Source organism: Vulpes lagopus, chromosome 16 (genome assembly GCF_018345385.1).
Source record: "Vulpes lagopus strain Blue_001 chromosome 16, ASM1834538v1, whole genome shotgun sequence".
In the NCBI taxonomy this organism is placed as follows: domain Eukaryota; kingdom Metazoa; phylum Chordata; class Mammalia; order Carnivora; family Canidae; genus Vulpes; species Vulpes lagopus.
This window is the reverse complement of record NC_054839.1, coordinates 55,957,189-55,975,689: the sequence shown is the minus strand read 5'-3', so window position 1 is coordinate 55,975,689 and position 18,501 is coordinate 55,957,189. Positions and strand designations below refer to the sequence as shown.

General features: G+C 36.3%; 1 protein-coding gene across 1 annotated transcript in view; it reads right to left on the bottom strand.

Moving 5' to 3' along the window:
• GTF2F2 (general transcription factor IIF subunit 2) overlaps positions 1-18,501 on the bottom strand; it is a 147,112-nt gene that overhangs the window by 7,386 nt on the left and 121,225 nt on the right. Inside the window, exons 6-7 of the mRNA XM_041731188.1 lie at positions 14,287-14,386; positions 3,992-4,135 (exon numbers count right to left, since the gene is read on the bottom strand). Of these exons, the coding sequence (XP_041587122.1) occupies positions 3,992-4,135; positions 14,287-14,386 (244 nt within the window). The remainder of the gene's footprint in view (positions 1-3,991; positions 4,136-14,286; positions 14,387-18,501) is intronic.

The following is an 18,501-nucleotide window of genomic DNA, read 5'->3' as shown; positions in this document are numbered from 1 at the left end:
CAGTAGATAAAAGCTCTTGGTGGCTAAGGATTAAAAAAGGATTGATGACAATCTGGCAGTTAGTTCCTCAGGTTAAACAGTTATGAAGGGACTGAGCAATTCCACTTGAAAGAGAAATAAAAAACTATGCTCACGTAAAAACCTGTACAGAGATGTTTACAGCAACTTTATTCAAAATAGCCAAAAAGCAGAAATAACTCAAATGTCCATCCATGAGTGAATGCATAAACAAAATGCTGTGTATCTCTGTAACAGTATACTAGTTGGTAATAAAAAGTGATGAAATACTATAGGTGCCACAATGTGGATGAAATCTGAAAATATTATACCTAGATGAAAAGAATCTCCTAGTCATAAGAGATCACATATTTTATGCTCCTAGGTATATGAAATGTCCAGAGTAGGCAAATCTTCACAGATAGAAAGTAAAGTAAATTAGTGTTTGCCAGGACATCTCAGTGGCTCAGCGGTTAAGCATCTGCCTTTGACTTGGCATGATCCTGGAGGCCCCGGGATCAAGTCCCACACCGGGCTCCCTGCATGGGGCCTGCTTCTCCCTCTGCCTATATCTCTACCTCTGTGTGTGTGTGTTTCTCATGAATAAACAAATAAAATCTTTAAAAAAAAAAAAAAATCAGTGTTTGCCTAGGGTAGGTGTTGGGGAAGGGGGAGTAATTGCTAATAGGTATAGAGTTTCTTTAAGAAAATGTTCTAAAAAGAAAAGAAAAGAAAATGTTCTAAAATTGATTTTGTGGTGATGGTCATACAACTCTGTGAATATATTAAAATCTGCTGAATTTTAATGAAAAAAATACATGTGTGTGTGTATTTTTTAAAATTTTATTTATTTGAGAGAGAGCAAGAGAGTGAGCATGAGTAGTGGGGGTGGGGAGCAGAGGGAGAAGAGCAGACTCTCCAGTTAGCAGGGAGGCCGTAGAGGGGCTCAATCCCAGGACCCTGAGATCAGGACCTGAGCAGAAGGCAGATGCTTTTAACTCCCTGAATCACCCAGGTGCCCCTGAAAATTAAGATTTTAAATTGCAGGGGAGGGTGGAGGAGACCTATCTAGTTCATAACAACAAATTAACACCATTTTTTATTAGCAAATTATGATGGGTAAAGTAATATTTTTAATAAACAGTGGCTAATTGTGTATCAGTCCATATGTACTAGAAATACGATGGAATTAAAATATCTGTCTTGGGACATTCTAGAAGGAATGCGTCTATAAAGCTGCAATATGGAACTGAAACTACAAGGTCTTCTGCCAACAGGCTTATCCTCTGGCATCTCAGTTCTCCTGTGAGAGAGAAAAACTGGGAAGCTGTGAACACTTATCCACGGAGCCGTGCTTTCTTTAGTGCCGAGACCACTGCAAAGAAAATGATCTCTTTCCTGAGATAATTTCCGTAAGGATGGAATACAATTCAAATAGTTATTTTATTTTTTTAAAGATTACTTATTTATTTGAGAGAGAGAGCCAGAGAGAGCGTGCGCAGAGTTAGCAAGAGAGAACATGGTCGGGGAGGGGGGTGCAGAGGGAGAGGGAGAAGCCAACTCTCCACTGAACAGGCAGCCCTATGTGAGGCTCTGCAGGGCTCGATCCCAGACCCCGAGATCATGACCTGAGCCAAAATTAAGAGTCAGACACCATCCACATGCCCTAAACTAAATTCTATTTTTGTTTAAGCTAGTTTGAGTTGAATTTCTATTCTCTGCAACTGAAAGAGTCTCAACCAATTCACAAATGTATAATAGCATATACTTGTGTGTGTGTGGGGGGGGGGGGGGGCGGGGATTGTTTTGTTTTGTTTTTTAAAGTAAGCTCTATGTTCAACATAGGGCTTGAACTCACAACTCCAAGATCAAGAATCACATTGGCTCACATTTGGCTCCACCAAATGAGCCAGCCAGGTACCCCTGGCTGTATAAGTATAAGCATATACTTATAAGCAGAATTTTGGTTTTTGACAGGAGAAATAATCAGTAGGTCAAATTTTCTAGCCATTTTATCCTTTAAAAAAGTCTATCTTCTTGTATCTTACCGAAGCCAAATTTTGCTTAAATTACTTCTGCTCATGCCTTTATTTAAATCTATCTGGAAACAAAGTTTGAGGGTTAGGTTAACATTGCCTTATTGCTGCAATGGCTTTGTTTATTGAGAGCCCACTTTGTGCAAATCAAACTGCCTACTGAGCATTATATAGTGCTGGGGAACTTGAAGTATGGGCATCAATTGGTTCAAAGTCAAAGGCACCCAAATCTTTGCCTAGGCTTTCCTGTTAATTTTAACTTGCTTTATTAAAAAGCATGCAAATTGTTTGATTACATAGTTGAATTAAATAATGGTCTGCTGGACTGACATGAGTAGGGATTGTTGATTTAGAAAGGATCATCAATAATTAAATATAAACTTCCCTGGATCGTGCCCAGAAATTGGGTGGATACCACACAAGGAAATCATCAGAGGTTTGGTTATAACAAGGGCTGATTTTCAATGATACTTTTAGCAGAAGGCATGGTTCGTGGAACACTGGTAAATGGCTGCTATGCGAGAGAACGAGGTGTCAGGGCTCAAAGTGGTCTTGGCAGTCTGGTGTTTCAAAGGGAGCAATTAGGTAAAGTTCTGAATGGTTTAAATTTTGAAGGAAATGCTATGTATGCTTCTATTTTACAGATAAAATACAAAGGAAGACTAGGCATAACAAATTCAAGGTGATAGATCAAAGACTGCAGGGGAGAAATAATAGGCTTCTTCTGGTATTTCACATTAAGGAGGGCTTAACAGCCCAAATTTAAACCATATAAAAACAACCCTTTAAATGGATATCCTGTTTCTGACTTTACATCAGTTACAGAGCTTGGCCTTTTAAAAATCGGCTTATTTGCCCTTGATGAGTAACTTTAACTCCTTGATTGTTTATGCAAGTCACATACTGGTCAATGAGAGAAAATGAAATAAACGGAGGAGTTGAATTCATATATTCTTGAGCATACTAGCAAAGTGGACAAACTAATAAAAAACTAGATAAGAGGGCAGAAAATAAAAGATTCCATTTAATTTTTTAAAATTCTGTAAATAAACACTGTTATAATTCAATTAGCTGCTTTGCTAATATCCGATTAAGAAAGTTAAACAGAAGGAAATGTGACTCGGAGATTGGAGAAAAGGGATTTGGATCCCTTGTTACCAGTGTTTTAAATGGATTAGAAATAACAGATTGTTAGCAAACAGGCACAAAAGTTTGGAGCAGGGATAAAAACTGATTTTTTAAAAAAATTGATTATTTATAGAGCAAACGTAAACTTTCTAAAATATCAATTTAATAAATTTTTCCTTAAAAATGGTGAACAAGCCAACCCAAGCACCACCTCAACAAGCGCCGAGGGGCAGTACAGTTCAAGTTTAAAAGGACCTAATATTAATGGTAAGTAAATTCTGATTAAATTTTAAAAATCCATTAGAGTGGGACGCCTGGGTGGCCCAGTGGTTAAGCGTCTGCCTTCAGCTCAGGGTATGATCCTGGGGTCCAGGGATCGAGTCCCACGTCGGACTCCTTCCATGGAACCTGCTTCTCCCTTTGGCTGTGTCTCTGCCTCTCTTTCTGTGTGTCTCTCGTGAATAAATAAAATCTTAAAAAAAAATCCATTAGAGAATAGCCCACAAGACAGGGATAAACACCCTCATCATGACAGATCAGTATGGCTCTTAAGAAGCACTTCTTCTAGGGGGCACATTTTCAAATAAATAAAAGAAGTTGAGTGGTTCTGGGGGAGTGGTAGGGGAACAAAAGAAAGACCAGAAATAGTACAAAGACTTTAGGCTTAATGTCAATGATCAGTATGAAGACATCTTTTCTGAGTGTTGGAAATAAACCCGGACGTCAGCATAGGTGCATGCGAACTGCTTCTTATAGGACACTCTTCCTTCAGTAACATCGTCTACATGAAGTAGAACATATTTAAAGGATCATTGTGAGCAAGTACATACCACAGGCTGCTTTGTGATGTCCACCAAGTCCTTAAGATTATAATACTGATGTTTCTCAAATGCCGAAAACAGCATGTCTAAAACGTGTTGTTTATCAGCTCGAGCTCGTTTTCCATCTTCTTTCTTTTTCCTTTCATATTCAATCTAGGTGCAAACAGCAAAAAGTAATAAAGGCATGAATTCAACATGGTCATTTTGAAAGACAGGCATTCTCTTTTTAGCACCCCCCCCCCCAAAAAAAAACGATTAATTTCAAGCAGCAAGGCAGCAGATTAAAGAGCACTGGGAAAAAAAAAAAAAAAAAAGAGCACTGGGTTCAGAACCTGGGTCTTTACTGCTCCGGGGGCTCCTCAGACCTTGAAGGATCTACAAAGGTATTAACACGCCTGCCCGTAAACCAACTTCACTCCTTCCTAAGGCTTTATATAATGTCTCCATATGCCCCTATTTTAGTATATGTACTGCCGAAGCGAGCACTCCATATGCCCCTAAATAGCCTTTCCTTGCCAAATTGTAACAATTCATCATGGCAACTGATGAGGTCATGATTGATTGATTAGGAAGTCCAACTTGCAGTTGCTTTTGTTTCTGATTACTCCAAGTACAGTAAAATAGTTTACCTAACAGATGCAGTTTGATAGGTAGCATCTTTCAAAACTGAGGTTTTTCAAGACAGGTAGGGGATTAAAAAAAAGGCAGGCAGGTTACATAAGTTCTCTAGGAAGTGCAAAGTTTAAGAAGCACTAGTAAAAGGAAAAGAACACGGGCAGTGAGGAGGCCTTTTCTCCTCCTGACTCAGGGTGATGTCCTTGAACTTGTTTCTTCTCTCATAAAATGAAGTAAGCTTACTAATAGAAAAGGATAAAGACATACTCAGTACCAGGCACAAGCAAACTGTTTTTCCAAAATCCCCATTTTATCTTCGAACATTCATGTGAACTCTAAAGTGTCACTTGATTAATACACTTTTATTTGTAATATAAAAATAAAGGGATCCCTGGGTGGCGCAGCGGTTTGGTGCCTGCCTTTGGCCGAGGGCGTGATCCTGGAGACCCGGGATCGAATCCCACATCGGGCTCCCGGTGCATGGAGCCTGCTTCTCCCTCTGCCTGTGTCTCTGCCTCTCTCTCTCTCTCTCTCTCTGTGACTATCATAAAAAAAAAAAAAAAAAAAAAAAAAAAAACCTCTCATTAAAATAAAAATGACACTCTAGGAACAAGTGGCATATTTGTCCTGTAGTTTTATGTAGTTCTATGCATACCAGTTTGAAAGCAGTGGCACTAAAATAATGTATAAACTCTCTGAGACAGACATTTGATAAAGAGATTTGAACATTTGTTTAAAAAAAAGAAAAAAAAATTACTTTTTATTAGGCAACCTACTGAATGGGAGAAGATATTTGCAAATTATATATCCAATAAGGAGTTAATATCCAAAACATATAAAGAACTTTTACAACTTAACACCAAAAAGCCCCCACTCCAATCTGAAAAATGAGAAGAGGACCTAAGTAGACATTATTCCAAAAACAAACATATGACCAACAAACACAAAAAAAGATGCTCAACATCATTAATTTTCAGTGAAATACAAACTGAAACCACCTTATACCTGTCAGAATGGCTAAAATCAAAAAGGCAAGAAGTAATAAGTGTTGGCAAGGATGTGGAGAACAGGGAACTCTCGCACACTGCTGGTGGGATTATAAATTAGTATGCTGTGAAAAACAGCATGGAGGTTCCCCAAAAAATTAAAAATTGAAATGCCATATGATCCAATAAATCCACTTTTGGTTATTTACCCAAAGAAAATGAAAACACTAAATCAAAAAGATATGTGCATCCTGTGTTTATTGCATTATTTACAATAGCCAAGATATGGAAGCAACTTAAGAGTCCATCAGTAGACAAATGGCTAAGAAAAATGTGGTGTGCATGTATACATACATACCCACCGAGGAATATTATGCAGCCATTAAAAGGACGGGATTATGCCATTTGCAACAACACAGATGGAACTAGAGGGTATTATGCTGAGTGAAGTAAATCAGACTGAGAATGACAGGTACTATATAACTTCACTCGTGTGGAATTTAAAAAACAAATGACTAAACAAACAAAAAGAATCAGACCTATAAATGCAGGACAAAAAAAAAAATGCAGGACAGCAAACTGATGGCTGCCAAGGGGACGAGGGGTTGAAAAGATAGGCAAAATGGGCAAAGGGGAGTGGGAGTTTCAGTTATGGAGTAAGTCATAGGAATAAAAGGTAAGGGAACAGCATAGGGAACACAGTCAATGATACCGTAATAGTGTAAGAGGACAGATGGTAGCCACACTTGTGGTGAGCTGGGCGTAGCATAATTTACAGAGAAGGTGAATCACTATACAGGACAGCTGAAACTAATGTAATACTGTGTATCAGCTATACTCAAATAAGAAAATTTTTTTAACTTATTCTTTATTGCAAACATGCAACTCATATTCACTCTCTCCAGTTGGTTAAGCTTTTAATTTTTAAAGAAATGCTTCATTTTGATGAAGCATAAAGCATTTTAGAGGAAATACATGTAAACTGCAGCAGCCCACCTAGTAAATAAAGCATTAGCAGGCTGGGTGAAAGCTGCCAGAGAACAACCTCCTGTGCATCAAATGGAATTAACTATAATCTAGGGACTAGCTTAAAAAAAGAAAAAGAAATGTATTTCAAAACATACAACTAAATTACTGCATAAATTCCAGCCTCATATAGTTTATTCTCTATATTTTAACAATAGAGGTTATAAAAGAGATAAAATTTAGTTTCTATTGATGTTAAACGTAGAAGTATATCTTATACATAATCAGAGACTTTCAATTAGTGGCAAAGGTAATAGACAACAGTGAGTATCTATTCTTCAATTAAATAGAATTGGGAGATAGGGATAAAGAACCAACTTAATTGTCTTAGTTTTTTCCGATATGTGTACCTTGGGAGTAAAACTCAAAATCCATTAAGCTCAACTGATTAGGCATGGACTGCATTAAGATATAGGCAAAATAAGATAATCTCTTTCAAAAGGTATTCCTTTTTTAGGATTCATATATTAAAATATACAGAGGGCGCTTTGCACATTTTAAATACAGTAATAGCAGAGCACACAGCTACCTTTGGACAAGATCATGATGCGGAGAAAGGTGCAAATGCATTAACAAAGGGCTGTGTTGTTGGGGAGGAATGAAATCTGACCAGTCTCAAGATCTCTGGGTGGCAAAAGCATGAAAGAAACAACTATGGAAAGCTGCAGGGGATTAGAGAAGAGCAGAGTGACTAGAACAGCTAGAAGCAAGAGTGGAGAGAGGAGAGACCAGAGCAATCCATGACCAAGGAGAAAATCCAAGTCTTCCCAATGTGGAGAATATGGAAAAACAGGCAAAAACATGCATGTAGGTACAAAGGCAGAAGGAGAGTGGCTGTCCCAATTCAGTGAGAAAGGAGGCTGAAGAGGTGGCATAGACTAACAGGGATGAACCTGAGGTCCATTCAAGAATTTTCTCTCTAGGGTCAAAAGAAGGACAGAAGTAGGGTGCCTGGCTGGCTCAGTCAGTAGAGTATGTGACTCTTGATCTTGAGGTCATAAATTATTAGTTCAAGTCCTATGTTAAGTGTGGAGCTTACTATAACAACAACAACAAGACAGAAGCAAGAGAAGAGCTACATCAGGAAGAAAGCAAGCATGACAGGCCAGGATGAGACCCACAAATCCAAACAGGAGGGTTTTTGTATTAGAGAAATATCATGAAATGCCTTAAGGGATTAATATTTTAAGGTCCACTTTGCTGACCAGTATCTAAAATGTTTTTTTTTGTTTACAATTGTACTTAGTTTGCATCCTGAAAACCCCCCCTCTACTGCTGCACCTCACTTGAATAGTTTCATGTTTTGTATTAAGATGAACAATCCAGAAAAGGGGACTGCTAAAAGAGAGAAAGAGAGTGAGGGAGGAGTCTTTTCTAGGAGATGAAGTTATTACTTATTACCCTTTAGTCAGGTGTGGGATAAGAAAAACTGAACTTGGATAGACAAAAATAAAGGGAGACAAAATCAGAATAAGGAAGGGGAAAGAAAGCCTACATACACCCTTCCCAATAAAACAAAGGAAGTCAGGACCCCACAAAGGTCCAGTGTTCAGCATTTGTACTCTGCACAAAGCCCCCATTGCATGATACCCTGTGCGTCCTCTCGTCCGTCCCAGCTTTAATTTATGCTGAGAGAAGGAGGAAGAGTTAAATTCAGGAAACAGTAAAGAGAAGCAGTGGTATATTCAGCTTCTACCCTTAGTAGAGTCTTCCTTGTGTGAAATGCTTGGAGAAGCTAGTAAGATTAATAGGAAAAAATGTTTTCAAATACTGACAATCCCCAACTTCTGATGGTTCGACTTATTGAGATGGTGCAAAATCAATACGTATGCAGTAGAAACCATAATTTGATTTTTGAATTTGGATCCCTTCCTGGGCTAGCAATATGCTATACAGTCCTCTCTTGTGGTGCTGCGCAGCGGGAGCCACCTGTAGCTCCCAGTCAGCCATGCTATCACCAAACAACCCATATACTTAAAACCATTCTGTTTTACTTTCAGTACAGTACTCGATGTATTAAGTGAGATCTTCTTCAACACTTCATTATGAAATGGGCTTGGTGTTAGAGGACTTTGCCCCATGCAGGCTAACGTAAATGTTCTTAACCACATGTAAGGTAGGCTAGCCTAAGCTATGGTATTTGGTAGGTTAGACGTATTACACACATTTTTGACTTACAATATTTTCAATTCTGACTGAAACCCCACCAAATATTGAGGCAGATCTATTAGGAAACCTGCTGATAAAGCAAGATGGCTCAATTCAGAGATGGCATATGCTCTAATTGGTAGTGGAAAGAAAAGCCTTTTAAGTGTTTGTTATCAAGCTGTCCCAACTGGAGTCACATGTCAGGTCCAAGAGGGCCTGAATCAAAGGTAAGAATTTAGAATAAGCTGGAAAGGAACTTAGCTTCAATCTCAAAATCACTGTATTCAATAGTGGTGCTTTCCTACTTTAGATCTGGGGGGAAAGCAGACTAGAAATGTTCTGTGTTAACTGTGTCTACTGATGGCTCAATACCTGGGGCCAGTGCAACCTAACTTTCGTTTTGATTCATGAAATACAAACACTTAAAAGTATAATCTGAAAACCCAGGCATATAAAATATCAGCAGTAACAAAATGGCAATATTATTCCTTATTAGAGAAACTAAAGTACTAGAAATTTAATTCTAGACTTATTTAAAAACAAAAGGCAAACGACAAAATTTAATGTCCTCAGGGCCCATACTGTAGGAAATGTATTAAAAAGACCGTTTTAAAACAAAACTTTTTGTAGTATTAAATCTTTTTTGATAATGTCTAATACAGACTCATCATCTAAATTCTGCTCTGTAGTAGCAAGTAGTTCCAATGGATATATGTATAATTAAAATTATACATAATATATGTACATATATGCATAATTATTTTAAAAGGCCATTGAAACAGTAATGACCATACACATACACATGTACATACGCACATGCATAACACAAATACATAGACATATGCACAATTATTTTTAAAATGGTCATTGAATTATTAGTAACTAACATTATACTCAGGACAAAACTAAGATCCTGAGGTAGCTTTTTTTTTTAACAGTACAGAAATGGTCATCTTAATATTGTATTTACAATGTTGTACTACTGATAAAAAAATTAATTTTCCAAATAAACTACAGATGATATGAACTAGTCTATTAAGGATAAGACTATAGTGTTGCAATAATGTTATTTCTTCTCTTTTTAACTCTTTTCTCTTTGGGAATTCTGTTTTGTACTGGTGCATCAGCATGGTAAAGGAAATAATGCTACTCAAAACAGTTACATATCTAAATTGTTAGCAGCCACTACAAAATAATAGGATAGTTATTGGACTAGAAATGGCTATTACGTGTATTTTAATTACCAACATTATAACTGCCCCAGTGATCACAGATCACTGCACAACCAGCCACATAGAAATAATTGTCAATTTAGACAATTAATAGTCAACCATATATATAAATTTATCTATGTGCTATTGGTGAGTGGAAAAGGTTTTGAGGGGTAAATTTAGAAAGAACTTTAAATTTAGTCTCCAATTAAAAATTTTATAATCCAAAAAAGAAAAAATCTATCATACACAATTAATTTTTCTTTCACAACAGAAAACAAATTATTCAAGACTAAAATGCAACTAAATGTTGAAATCCATTGTGGTATGTTACATTCAGCTATCATTACTGAAACCTTAATCACTGACTAAAATTATAAAAGCCACCCACCACCAATTAAAATACTGTAATACAGATGTCTGTAAATTTCTAGATTGTTGTTTGCAGAAATACTTTGACTGCTTTGTCAAGGCAGTCCTTGTGGAAGCTTTTAACTTTTGAAGGGAGCATGACAGCCTTGAATATCATTCATGGTTTGCATTTAAGTTCTTATAAACTAAAGCTTCTATTTCTGCCTAGTGTGTTATCTTTTGGGAGGAAATTAATTCATTAGAGTCACCGAGTTCTTGGTGTGCAAATTCAAATGGTAAAGCATGAAGCGTATCTCTACTAACACTAGGCAAATACTGCTAAAAAGCCTTTATGATATAGTCCTGTAGGCATCTATTATTCATTGAGCAAAATTCCAAATTTGTACGTAAAAAAACAAACCCATCACACACACAAAAAAAAAACAAAAAAAAAAAACCCAAACCAAACAACCTTCACTTTGAAGACCAACAAAGTCAGTTGCCACACCTGAGGAAACAGAGTGCGTATAAAAATAAATTTTCTTTCTAGTTCCTGGGGATTTACTTCAAGATTTTAAGTAATCATTCAACTCCCTCTAACAATAGTTTTCTAGTCAAGTTTTTCTAATTCTTTATCACTTTCTGGCCAAGAGTTCTTGCCAGGAAACGTGTATTTTCCTTGTAGAAGAGAATTATTTTCATAATAACATTTTCTCCTCTCTAGCTTACTTTAAGAATATAGTATATAATATATGTAACATTCAAAATATGTGTCATTTATATTGCCACAAAGGCTTCCAATCAACAGTAAGCTATTAATAATTAAACTTTTGGCGAGTCAAAAGTTATGCATGGATTGGACTGTGTGTGTATGTTTGTGTGTGTAAGGGGGAGGGGGTGAGTGCCCCTAACTCCTGCATTAAGAGTCAACCATATATATAAATTTATCTATGTGCTATTGGTGGGTGGAAAAGGTTTTGGGGGATAAATGCAAGGTGGGTTCTTTCTGATCGAAAGCAGGGATATAATTTTAAAAATATATATGCCATTTTTCACCCCCTTGTTCAATTTTTGCAGAGAATTTTTTCCTTACATCTATCCTAAAAATTGTATTCAAAGAACCTCAACTGTTATAATGAAATACCAGGCTCCATGTTTATATATTCCACCTGGTAAAACTTTGAAAATATTTCAACATTATATTGAACTCAAAATTTTTATAGAACATCTTGATTATGTAACCTCTAAGTCATTCTCATTGAATTATGTTGTTTCTCAATCTTTTAAAAAATCAAAGTCTCCTTCCAATAAAAATAACAGAAGCCTTATACTTTTTCTATAGGTGATATTATACTATAATACTGAATATATTTTTAAAAGCTCTGCAGGTGTCTCCATTCATTCTGATACATTCCTATGGGGGGGGGGGGAATCACTAAATATTCAGATAATGCAACTTGATAGATTATAGTCAATCTTTATTTTTGTGCACACAAAATTTTTCCAAAGATTAATATATGGCTCATTGCTAATAACTACATTAGTATAATGACTCACTGATACAATGACAACCTTAACAAAGGCTGACACCATGAACTGCCACTTAATGTTAAAAAGTCTTTAAAGTGAATGATATAGCATTACATTAGGATATAGAGTTCAGAATACAACATATTCAAACTTACTTTAGTAGTAAAAAAGAAAATATAAAATCATCCTAAGAATATGAAATTTGAAAAGTCTTCTATACCTGCCAAGTGGTTATAGAGCCAGTATACTAAGAAATGAACTCTGATATTAGCAAAATGCCAGCTTTGCTTGGCCTAAGAAAGATTTTCCTTTTGTCTCATCAATGGTGGAAGTCGCCCACCATGGCTAGGTACTAACAGTCTTTCCTAGCTTTCTTACTTTTTGTATTCCAACAAAAAAGTTTTATTGCCCACTGTAACAATTCAGGCAATATATATATGCTCACTATGATGATTCCAACAATTCAAAAAAGACTTTATAAAGACGAAAATTAGGATAAAATCAATCTAGCTCCTATCATCCAAAGATACTGACCATTAATGTATTTAATCTTAATTCTGGACTTTTGTTTCCAATCTTAGCTTATCTTAAACAAAAGAGAAAAACACTACTGTGTATCTACCTTTGGGTCTTTGTCTTTCTATGATACATTCTTAGATACAAGACTGCTGGTTTAAGGATATATCCTTTATGGTGCCTTTGACACAAATTACCAAACTTGTCTCCGGAAAGGTTATATCTCTTTACAGTTTATGGTACGTATGGTCTTTCTTGTCCTTACTGTGATAAAAAAGAAGCCAACAAGGTAGACTTTTATCTATGTGTCTCAATCAAGAGACAACATATAAATACCCCTCTTGGATTATCTGACATGCAGCCTGTCCTCTTCTTTAGTTTTCCATTTTCCTGAAAGCATAACCAGAGGCTATAAAATGAAAGCCTGGCTGGATGCAAATGAACTTTGACTTGCTTTATTTAATCCGCATAGCACAGTAATTTTAAAAATCTGAATGTCTTTAAAAGAAGGGGCATGTACACTCCAGTTCATCATAGTCCCTACCATTTTGCCTTCTTAAATTTTAGCACTCTGCCCACTGAAGAGGCCTGCTTGGCTCTGTAGGCATCTGCTACCTCTCATGTAAAATAACCATAAGAAACTCAAATATCATAAAGTAGTGGTTTGACAAATACTACTAATCTGTGACACCTTAATCTGGATACTTAAGGCCAGTCTTAAAAGGGGATTATTTCTTCCTAAACACTGTATCAAGAGTAATATTAAGCAACAAAGCAGGACACAAGATATCAACTGTTGTTATTTAACTTGGGTTCATTGTATTTTCAGAAAATCATCACGTTTTCCCTTAAATTACAGGCATTTCAAGACCCCAAATCCTTGCCCTTTTAGTATTTCTAATGACCTGCAGCAATATAACATAGTGGTTAATTAAGAGCATGGCTCTTAAACCAGACTGCCTGGGTTCAACACCTGGATTCATTAATTACTGGCTGTATGACCTCAAGGAAGCTAACCTCTTGGTGGTGTCTTCATTACTTCATCTGGAAAATGAGGATAATAGTAGTAGCTACTTCATAGGGTAGGTATGAAGACTAAATGCATCATATGAAGCATGCAGAACAGTACCCAGCACACAATATGTATATACGTGTGTGTTGTATATTATATACGTAGTATATGCAAGATATACTTCAATAAAAATGGTTAAGAAAAAATACAGGCAGTTCTCACTTTGCATGATAGTGTGAGACCATAAAAATGTCCATGAAAGTTGAAACTATGCAAAGCAATCTTAATAATCAATGGGGAAAATTACCATTGTTCCAGACTTTTAAAATTCTTGTCAATATATTAAAAATTCCCAGTTGTAAAGGCATGGAAAATTGAAAAAATATTAAAACTAGTATTTATTAAGGACACTGTAATTTAAAACATTAAAAACACTGAAAAATTAAGTGTTTTATTCCTTTGAAAAATTTATCAAGAGTAGTTTGAACAATGGTTGCCTTCTTCTCATTCTCATTGTTTAACTTAGGATGCAAAGTGAACACCTTCTCCACACCAGGCAAACTGTCGTATTCCTTACTCAGTCTAGGTAACTCAAGCATCTAATAGCAGGTATGTGACAAAGATCCTTTTGTTTTTTTATTTTTTAAAGATTTTATTTATTCATGAGATACAGAGAGAGACAGAGAGAGACAGAGAGAGAGAGGCAGAGACATAGGCAGAGGGAGAAGCAGTCTCCATGCATGGAGTCCGACGCGGACTCGATCCCAGGTCTTCAGGATCTGGCCCTGCGCTGAAGGCAGCACTAAACTGCTGAGCCACCCGGGCTGCCCAGGTCCTTTTAAAACCTGAGTCTATGATACAGAAAAGAATAAAGATGTTAACAGAATGAAAAAAGACATGAAGACTTACATTGTATTGATGATTAGCAACAGGTTTATAATTGGTTGTCACAACTTTGTCCAGTTGTTGTGATAGCCTTACGGGTTTGGAAGATTCTTCTATTTGCAATCTGAAAAATAGAAGGCATTATTAATAAACTTATTCATTAGTGAAACTTGAAGAGATATTACCATTAATTCTTGTTACTCAATACTTAACATATAAAAAAGTAACCTTAGAAGCTATACCAACCTTAATAATAATACTTCAAAAACACACTGAATGTATATGACTGTAATGCAGAAACCATAACATAAGCTAAACATATAAACTATCTCATCATAATTCGATGACTTGTTTCTAATCCTAGACTATATAGCCAAGTCTTAACTACTAAAACCAAGAAGCTAGTCAGCTTTAAACTTCTGGGGAAAAAATCTGCAAGTAAAAATGAATTATTTTAAATTATATGGCATAAAACTAATCAAGTTATTCAAAATTCCATTTGCTTGATAAGAGATAAAGATAAAAAGATAGATAATATGCTGACACTCAGGTCTAATGGTTGCTTTACCGGAGAGCACAGATACAGAACATTTCCATCATCAAAGAAACTTCTCTTGGACAGCACTAGTAGAGAACTATTGCAGATCTCCATCTAAATTAAAATATAATTCAAAATACTAAAAAAAAAAAAAAAAAAAAAAAATCAAAATACTACCTCTGGGGAAAAGCCATAAACGTATTATTTTAAATTCTTTTGTTCAATAGAACAGGAACTAAAAATAATTTTCATTTAAAATTCCTTTAAAAAGCACAACTTGCAGTATAAAAAGTATCTGTTTTTATAACATTCTCATTATTTTATTCCTTGCATAAGTTAATTACCTATTTGCTTCTGGGATGCCTGGGTGGTTCAGCAGTTGAGCATCTGCCTTTGGCTCAGGGTGTGATCCCAGAGTCCTGGGATTGAGTCCCACATCGGGCTCCCTGCATGGAGCCTGCTTCTCCCTCTGCTTATGTCTCTGCCTCTCTCTGTGTGTCTCTCATGAATAAATATATAAAATCTTAAAAATATATATATCCATTTGCTTCTATTTTTGGTATGTAACACCAAGTCACTCCGAAGAATTTAGATACACAGCAACTACTTCTTCAAATGTGAAAGTTACAAATACTATACATTTTGGTTTTACTGTGATTCCCAAATTCAGTATAGTCATTCCTGTATTGAAACAAATATTTAAATTCTTCCAATTATTTGTGAACCAAATTATATACAAACCCAATTATTTCTATAATTTAATACACAAAATGATTATTTCATAAAGCGTAACAAAAGTATCTAGAAATGTCTTTAGAAATTAGTGTATGTGTAACCATAAATCATACAATGTTACTTAGCTTCTCATGAACCAAACATACTTTCTGTGAACCATGAAGAAAGTACTAGGGGTCTAGAGGGGGGATGTCCACCCAAAGATGGACTTGGACTTAGACTCCTTCAGTGGCCTCTTAACTGTTCTTGGATGAAGCACAAGGTCCTTGTATGACTTCATAACTCTCTGGGATCTGGTTCCTGCTTATCTCTCCAGCTTTGTCTACCATTTTCCCACATCTGTTCCATACTGCAGCTGTGCTATGCCCATATTTTAGTGGAAGCCTCCTGCTGCCTATTATCTAGCAAGTGTTTACTGGGTGCCTATCTCAGGCAGGCACCGGGTTAGAGGTTGAAAATGCAGCAATAAAGAAAAGACTTGTTCTAGTGGAAGACAAACATTAAATAAATGCTTATCTATTAACTAACTGCAGAACTAAAAAGGGGCAGAGAGTTGGTATTATGACAAGTGACTGCATGCTGCTTATAAAGTAAACATTAACCCCAGTGTGTACACTTCAAGGTAAGCTGGAGCAGGACTGTCCATGCTTTAAAGAGGTGAGGCAAAAAAGATTGGGTGGAAATGACTCCTCCGAGCTGAGAAGACATCTCAAAGTGACTAAGAAAGAAACAAGTGAGTGAAGACAAGTGTAGGAATGTTTACAAGGAGTTAGAACTAAGCATATAGAACTCCCTGAGGGAAAAAAAAACCACACACACTAGTGGCAGCCTGTCTCTGAAAACCTCTTTGCATTAATCTTGGCCCTATCCCCTACCAGAATCAGTTCTCAGGAAGCTGGCCTCTCTAAATCGTAATCTATGTTACGCTTCCACTAAATTATCTTCCCTGTTTCAATCACTGCACTCCATAATTTGATCTTATGAGACATTCAAGGAGGGAGGCATGTACTAGCTCTTCCTCCCACATTAAATGATTGTTCCCATTACTTCACAATTTGAAAATTCCTTGGGGTTTCAGTTTGTTTAGGTAAGTGCGTCTTTATAAGTGGTAACTTATTCTTGTCATCCTCTTACACTTGAGTTTATTTGCAGGCGCTGCATCCTGATTCAGGTTCAGGTGGCATACTTTCATTTCCTTTCAATTCTAGTGCAACAGCTCTAAAAGCCAATGCTGTCATCCAGTGTCATGCCATTTTTATCCTCAAAGTAGCTCATCTTTTAAATATAGAAAACACTGAATTAACTTTTTAAAAATAAAGAGTTCACATAAAAACTTTACCTTCCTATTATGTATTTATTTATTTAGAAAAGATTTTATTTATTCACGAGAGACACAGAGGGAGAGGCAGAGACACAAGCAGAGAAAGAAACAGGTTCCCTGCGGGGAGCCTGATGTGGGACTCCAGCCCAGGACCCTGGGATCACTCCTTGAGCCAAAGGCAGATACTCAACCACTGAGCCACCAAGGTGTCCCCCTATTATGTATTTAAAGCATCAACTTCAAGGGTTTTGTTTTAATTAAAAGAGGGGATCTTTTTTTTCTCTTTTTTTTTTTTAATTTTTTTTTTTTATTTATTTATGATAGTCACAGAGAGATAGAGAGAGAGGCAGAGACACAGGCAGAGGGAGAAACAGGCTCCATGCACCGGGAGCCCGACGTGGGATTCGATCCCGGGTCTCCAGGATCGCGCCCTGGGCCAAAGGCAGGCGCCAAACCACTGCGCCACCCAGGGATCCCAAAAGAGGGGATCTTATGATTCAAAACTCAAAACGTTAATTGAAGGACTGAATATGTAACATTTTTTTGTAACATATTTTTAAAGAACTAAGCCTTAATACACTTTAATAAACCTTGAATAATTTAAAATTGGTTAGCAGTGTTCTTTACTTAACACAAATAAATTCATTTAACATTATCTCACAAAGTGTCAGAAAACTTTGCAACTCCACTTCACCACTGAACAATGCACTTAATTAAACATCACTGACCTCAACATGCCTTCAAAGTCAAAATAAAGTTTATCTGGATTTGCACAAAATAATAACATTTGGAAATATTTAGATTGTAAAGCTGAACAGCAAAGTACATATAGAGGTGGTAGGCTGGACTGAGAACAAACTAAAAGTTTCACTGTCCCGACCATTTTAAAAAAAAAGGGCTTGGGATGCTTGGATGGCTCAGTTGATAAAGTGTCTGCCTTCGACTCAGGTCATGATCCCAGGGTCCTGGGATCAAGCCCCGTATTGGGCTCCCTGCTCAGCAAGGGGAGGGGAGTGTCTGCTTCTCCCTCTGCTTTTCCCTCTCTCTCTCTCTCTCTAATAAATAAATAAAATCTTTTAAAAAATGAGTCTTAACTTTTTCAGAAAAAAATTTAAATATGGTGTTATTTTCAAGAAACTGTAACACAAAAATCATAACCTGTGATCACTTAGATGCAGCCAGATCTTGTTTTACCTTTGTTTTATAAACCATAAAAAAAAAAAAAAAAAAAAAAAAAGCTAGTGTTAATTACTACCATCATTTCAGGACAATTTAGAATATGCTTCCACTCGTAGAAAGCTAGAACAATTATTGGTCTTTCTGGAATTATCTAAAGAACCAGTTTTATCTCTTATTTCTTCCCATCAAAGAAAAAGTTCAAAGGCTACATGACCTAAGAGCTGCAATACTAATAAAACAATAACTATAACAAATAATAGCAGACATTTAAAGAGCAATTATGTGCTGGAAACTGTGTTGAAAGCTTTATCTACATCATCTCATTCTCACTCTTCCCTTATAGTAAGCAAAAAGAGAACTGGAACTCAGATCTTTCTTTTTCTTTTACCCCAAGTTTCAAGCAGTTAATCTATAATGTCCCTAATAGCATACAGTTCCTTTTCTACAGTCTTCTAAAAGGCCATAT